The sequence below is a fragment of the Quercus robur genome, chromosome 6, assembly GCF_932294415.1.
Source record: "Quercus robur chromosome 6, dhQueRobu3.1, whole genome shotgun sequence".
Lineage (NCBI taxonomy): Eukaryota > Viridiplantae > Streptophyta > Magnoliopsida > Fagales > Fagaceae > Quercus > Quercus robur.
Window position 1 is genome coordinate 46114367 of NC_065539.1, and position 6876 is coordinate 46121242.

Below are 6876 nucleotides of genomic sequence, written 5' to 3' on the forward strand. Positions count from 1 at the left end.
CATCCCGAATCTTTCTCTTGATCTTGAAATGCAATATTTTGACACTACAAAACATACAATTTGGCACAAATATATATATATATCTCCAAACTAAAAAGACCCTCAAGCAATGTATTGAATATACTAAATATTTATGGATCAAATAAAAACCCTTCTTGGTTTTATTATTAGCGAAATTCTCAATTTTGCATTTAGACTAATACAGCTTGCCAATAAAACATAATATAGTAAAACAAGATAAATAGTTTACTAGATCAGGGATTATATGTGAAGAAATAGGGGAACGACAATGGGAACACAAACAAAACAAGCTATTAGACAGTTGAGCCTCCGAGATCAACTACTTCTCCTAATGTGATCGTGAATAATGTATTAGGCAAATGTGGTTTTTGAGTTGAAAGCACTTGAGAAACTTGTTGCATTGTTGGGCGAGATTGGGGAATAGTGTGCAAGCTAGCAATTGCAATCTTTGCAATGGAGAGCACTTCCCTTGCAACTTGATTTATTGGAAGTGAAAGGCATTGGTCCAACACATCCTTCAATAGCATATCTCGGGTTGTAAATGTTGATGATGAGAGAGATAAGATCAAATCCCCAGGATGCTTTCCCATGATTATTTCTAAAGCCAACACTCCAAAGCTAAAAACATCACACTTCTCATTAATTTCCATTGTGTAGGCAAGCTCTGCAAGGGAAAAGAATTGATATAGGTTATAGCAACAACATTATTAGTAATAAAATCTAAACACTAGAATTTGACCCATGCATAAGAAAATTGTAAATATATCAATTTTATTGATATCATATGATTGGAACTTGGATCCATTCACAGGACTTATGCATTGAACAAAATCTTTAGCTTTATGAATTGGCTGAAATAGGGAGGGACATGTGCTAGTTTCTCGTTTAATTTTATTATCTTTAGAATCAAAGGTATACTGCATGATACATATGATATGCTACTACATTTACTACAATCAACTTAAAAACTCTTTCTCAAAAAAAAAAAAACTTAAAAACTGATTTTCCATATTAAAAAAATAAATAAATAAAAAAAAGAAACTTAAAATTGATTTCACCTCTTAAAAAAACTTTAAAAACTAGTTGAAACCGAGAGAGGGGGGGGGGGACATGTGCTAGTTTCTCGTTTAATTTTATTATCTATAAAATCAAAGGTATACTATGCTACATGTTACATATGATATAGTACTACATTTACATCAACTTAAATTTGACTTCACCTTAAAAAAAAACTTAAAAATTGACTTTGCACTTTTTAGTCATTTCTAGAACTAAACATAATAGTTGATTAGTCTGCGATGTGATAACTTGTCTATTATGTGGTAAAAATGTAGCAAAATTTGTATTAAGTGACAATTGAGCATATTAGAATTATTTAAAGGTTTACATCCAGAACAAAATAACCTTGCAAGTGGCTATATTTTTTTCTATACGAATTTATTTTTACGATGGACACAATCATGGTATAAATAATAATTAATCTTAAACTAACTTTAAACAAACCCTACGATTTTAACAAAGTTAAGTTGCTTACTCTATAAGTAGATAGACCTGGGTATGAACTTTAATATGTAATAATAGGAAAATAGCTGAAAATCTTAGAGTAGTTGCCTTAGATTTGCTAAAATAGCATAAGGCCTAAAATTTTGCCAATAAAACTTAAAAAACACACTCATCTGGTTATGAATCCATATGACAAAATAAGATATTGCTATAGTGGTTGTCTAAATTTAAGAGGAATTGTTGTTTATGCAATTTATTATTTTATTCAATTTTTGGTTGGTAATTATTGTGAGTGAAGAGAGAAAAATTTTAAAAATTTAAGAAAATTAATATTTTAATAAAATATAGTATAGAATAAATAATAAGCTATCAGTGTTTTGAAAAGTAGTTAGCTAAAATAAAAATAATTAATTTTATTCTAAAATAGGTTGTAATAACTTGGGAAATTGGTTGTTTGGTGTCCATGTTGGCCATGATAGATGTTCTCCTAAATTAAGCTTGGAAAATATTTTACGCTATGATATTGGGTGCTGCCTACATAAGCTTGGAAAACTTTTTATGCTATAGACAACAACAAAGAAACTAACCTAGAGCCATGCATCCATAGGTGTTTGCAAGTGACGTCCAATTGGATGAATTAGGCTTCAAAAGCCTAGCAGTGCCAAAGTCAGAGCTGTGAGCCTCATATTCTAGATCCAATAGAACATTCTTACTTGATATATCACGATGAATTATAGGAGGTGAGCAATCATGATGCATATAAGATAAAACATTTGCCACTCCTTTTACCACATTGGCTCTCTTAATCCAATCAAATGTTTTTGCTTCCTCCTCACTGTTTAATAACTTCACCAAGCTTCCTCCTTCAAAAAACTCATAAACCAAAAGAAAGTGTTTTGGATGTGAACAAAAACCATACAATGTTACAATGTCTTATTTCTGTTAAGGCATGAATCTCGCTCACGAAAGCTTTTTGATTGGATATCTTGCCATCAGGTAGTGGGTGAAGTTTCTTCATAGTAACAACTTGGCTTGCTAGCAACTCAGCTTTGTAAACACTTCCAAAACTTCCCACTCCAATGCAATATTTGGAGTCGAATTCTTCTGTGGCTTTAATAATGTTTTGGTAGACCATTTTCCCATCATAACTCCATATTCCAAAAAGATTATCGTTACGCACTTCTCTTGGCTTGTCTTTGGTTTTCTTCACTCTTTGGCAAAGAAGAAGTGAAACTCCTACAATGATAAATATAAAAAACAGTGTGCCCAAAAGAGAGATTAAAATTATTACCAAAAATTGGTTGTACCTCTTAGATGGAGGATTAGGAATCATTTTTGGGCAAGTCTTCAAACCAATAACATTACCACACAAGCCTTTGTTATTTTTCAGTGTTGCAATTGGAGCCTTGCGGAAGGCCGTGATGTTAGGAATAGGACCCTCTAACTCATTGTAGGATATATCAATGGATGTCAAGCTTGCACTATCACCAAATGTGGATGGGATGGAACCAGAGAGATTATTGTGAGAGAGATTCATTATTTCCAACTGTTTCATGCCTCTAAGCTGTCGTGGTATATCTCCTACCAGCAAATTATGACTAAAATCAAGCCTTTGAAGAGACTGCAGGCTTCCTATATCAGAAGGAATGCTTCCATGGCACTCAGATTCAAGAACAACAATTTTGAGCATTGTCCAAGTTCTTTGGCGATTAAGCCACTGAGATTGTTTACTGCCAAATTAAAATGTGTTAAATCATATAGCATTCCAATTTCTAAAGGAAAGTTACCTGAAAGTTCGAGCAATAACTTTAGGCGCCCCAATTCCTTTGGAATATGTTCCATTAGATGGTTTGAAGAGAGATCAAGGACATGTAGCATATTTGCCTCACCAAGTTCAGGTGGTATCCTACAAGAAATCTTATTGTTGGAGATTTTTAGGCTTGTCAAATTATTGCATTGCCCCCACTGCGATGAAAGTTCACCATATAGATTATTACCACTCAAATCGATATAAATCAAGTTCGGATGAATGCTAAAATCTTCAGCTATATTTCCTCTTAGTTGGTTTCCATCAAGCCTAACTCGAACGAGGCAATGACAATTTTTCAAGCTTTCTGGGTCAAGGCCTGTAAAATGGTTATCAACAGTACCAAAATGTTGTAGTGCTCTAGCATGGTATATCTGCTTAGGCAATGGCCCGGTAAATTTGTTGAAACTTAGTTCCAATTTTACGAAATTGGTAAGATTATTCATTTCGAGTGGAATAGAACCACTTAGAGCATTAGCATTGAAGCATGCTAATGCTATATCTAAGGCCTTTTTAGCATTTCAGAGCTCAAAAACCTTTGCATCAAAAAATGGTATACCTTACTATTGCAAATTTTTTTGCAATGGTAAAAAAAAAAATATATTTTATTCATCCCTTTTTCATTGGAATCAAATCCTTGGCTGAAAAAAAGTGATGATGTGAAAGAAATAATAAAGAAAGATTAAAAAATAATATTTTAATAAAAAAGTAAAATAATAGAGTTTTTGGATGTAGGGTGTATTGTAAAATGGTATGGTATAATCGATAAAGTAATTTTTTGAGACGATAAAATAGGATAGAGTAGCATTCTTCAATGCTGATGCTTTTAGTTCATTAATGAACAAAGATAAAATGGCAAGCTTGGTCAAATTTCCAATTGTGGTTGGAATTGATCCAGAAGGGTTGTTTTGATAAAGTGTAAGATCATACAATTTAACCAAATTTCCTATGGAATCTGGGATTGGACCAGTGAGTTTATTACTTGATGATTGAACTACCCACAGATGTTTAAGCAATCCTAATTCCTCAGGTATGGAACAAGAAAGACTGTTGAAATAAAGGTAAAGTTGTTGTAACTCGCTCAAGTTTCCAATGGAAGAGGGAATTGGACCAATGAGAAAATTAGATGACAAATCAAGGTTAGTGAGAGATCTCATCATTCCAACTTCTTGAGGTATAGAACCAGAAAAGTTGTTATTTAAAAGGAGTAGTGTGACTAATTTGCCCATCATTCCAATTTCCTGAGGAATAGATCCCGAAAGTTCATTGTTTTGAAGGTCCAGAGAGGATAAATTGGCCATCTTTCCTATTTCGGGAGGAATAGATCCCGAAAGTTTGTTGTGTTGAAGATTAAGATTGGATAAATTGCGCATCTTTCCTATTTCGGGAGGAACAGATCCTGAAAGTTCATTGTAATGAAGGTAAAGAAAGGATAAATTGCTCAAGTTTCCCATAGAAGCTGGGATGGGGCCTATGAGACTATTTCAATCTAAAGAAAGAAAAACTAATTCTCTCAATGCTCCTATTTCTTGAGGGATGGAACCATTGTGCATATTAGTGGAAAAAAAAAAGTTTGAAGACTTGTTAATTGGCATATCTCGGGTGGAATTCCCGAGATATTATTGCGAGACAGATGAAGAAACAGGAGTTTGGAAAGGTTACCAATCCTGGGAGTAATGGTGCTAGAAAGATTATTGTCAGCCAAGTCAAGATGGGTCAGATTGGAAAGGTTGCTAATACTGTCAGGAATGGTTTCATAAAACGAGTTTTTTGATAGATCAATAGTAAGGAGGTTGGGAAAGGATGAGAAAGTAAGGTTGTAAAGCGTACCTTTCAAACCAAAACTCGACAGGTTTAGGCGAGTGACACCCAACTCCAAGTCATCGCAAGTAATTCCAACCCAATTAATGCATGGGCAGTCTCCAACCCATGAAGATAGGAGAGATTTGTTTTGATTGTCAAGACTGGCTTTCTAGTTTAGAAGAGCTTTTGCTTCCTTATAAAATGCTTTGCCTTCTTTAGTTGTAGCAGCCACAGGAAGGAGTTGTGGAGGAAGCAAAAGTAGCAAAACGGAGAAAGGAAACCAACAAAACTACAAGGCTACAGAACAAGACTCTGAATGCCATGACTTTGGTAACTGTCGGTTATTACAAAATTAAACTCGAGATGGAGAGGGATATTGCATGTGTGTTTACTGCGAGCATGGGTTGATGAAGAAATTTTGGGTACAGGTGTAAGGAATTTATAGATAGAACTAGTCGTTAACCCGTGTGATGCACGGGATAATCAGTTAAATAACTAATACAAATAGTTAAAAAAAAAAAAACATGTTCTTTGATTACAAATGTAGGATATTTCACATAACACATAAAGGCCACACCTTGGTAGCTTTATAGCAATGAAAACATTATTACCAACATTCCAATAGCTCATAAGTCATAGCTTCAAACACAGATTTGGGCACAAGATGAGAGTAGGACCTGTAAAATAAGTATTATTAAGTTATTAATATGTAAAGGGAATAATTTATAACAATAATAGTTTTATACTGATTTTTTTTTTTTTTTTTTTTTTGGTTTAGCAATTATTAGTAGAACATAATTAGTTTAAATTTCTTTATTAGTTCTATCATTTCAGTCAAATAAAAAAAATCTTTATTAGTTGATTTAAATTTCTTTATTAGATAAGAAAAGAAAAGCGAGAGTTATAAATTAATCTAAACTTTGTGATTGGTTTTATATAGAATAGTTATTTTAAATTTCTTTATTAGATAAGAAAAGAGAGTTATGTATTAATCCAAACTTTGTGTTCGGGTTAAACTTATCTAATACAATATTCTTTAAAATTGGATAGATTGGATTGTTATAAAAAATTTAAAGTTATTTTGTTAAATTTATTTTGGTAATAGGTGGGAAAAGGATAAGATGATCCAGAAAAAAAAGGCGGAGTAACCTTGAAAGCTAATTTTTACATTGCAAATACTAACTGATAAGCTTAAATAGAACAAAATTTAAAATAAGAACAATAGTATAAGCCTTAATATTGTGCACATTTGTTTCTTTTCCAGTATAACTCCAGCAACAAATGAAGCATCAAATTAATAACCTTTCCACACATTTTTTACTATTTAGTTTGATCCTAAAAAAAAGGCGGAGTAACATTGAAAACAAATTTTTAAATTGCAAATACTTTGAAGGGATAAGCATAAGTTTAATCATGATAACTTATAAGCTTACCAAGCATACAATTTAAAATAAGAGCAATAGTAAAAGCCTTAATATTGTTCACATTTATTTCTTTTCCAATACAATTCCAACAACAAATGAAGCATCAAATTAATAAGGTTAACAGTTTTATTGATTAGTATAGGGCTAAACTTGTTGCAAAGTAGTTTCATCAAGTCAGTGACCTTGTTCACGATAAGAATGGCTACTATCTGAAGCCAAAATAAAATAAACTCATCATTGCATCATCACATCATATTCACAATAAAAAATACTACTACCCTAAGCTAAAATAAAGATATTTATCACCTATCATGACAT

At 32.5% G+C, this 6876-nt stretch overlaps 1 protein-coding gene across 1 annotated transcript; it reads right to left on the reverse strand.

The window, feature by feature from the left end:
• Nucleotides 1-314: 314 nt before the first annotated feature.
• LOC126690264 (MDIS1-interacting receptor like kinase 2-like) lies at nucleotides 315-4785 on the reverse strand. Its single transcript, XM_050385384.1, has 6 exons — nucleotides 4117-4785; nucleotides 3312-3840; nucleotides 2878-3156; nucleotides 2515-2760; nucleotides 2112-2387; nucleotides 315-685 (listed from the first exon to the last, which is right to left on the reverse strand). The coding sequence occupies exons 1-6, from the start codon at nucleotides 4783-4785 to the stop codon at nucleotides 315-317; spliced, it is 2370 nt and encodes a 789-aa protein (XP_050241341.1).
• Nucleotides 4786-6876: the final 2091 nt, after the last annotated feature.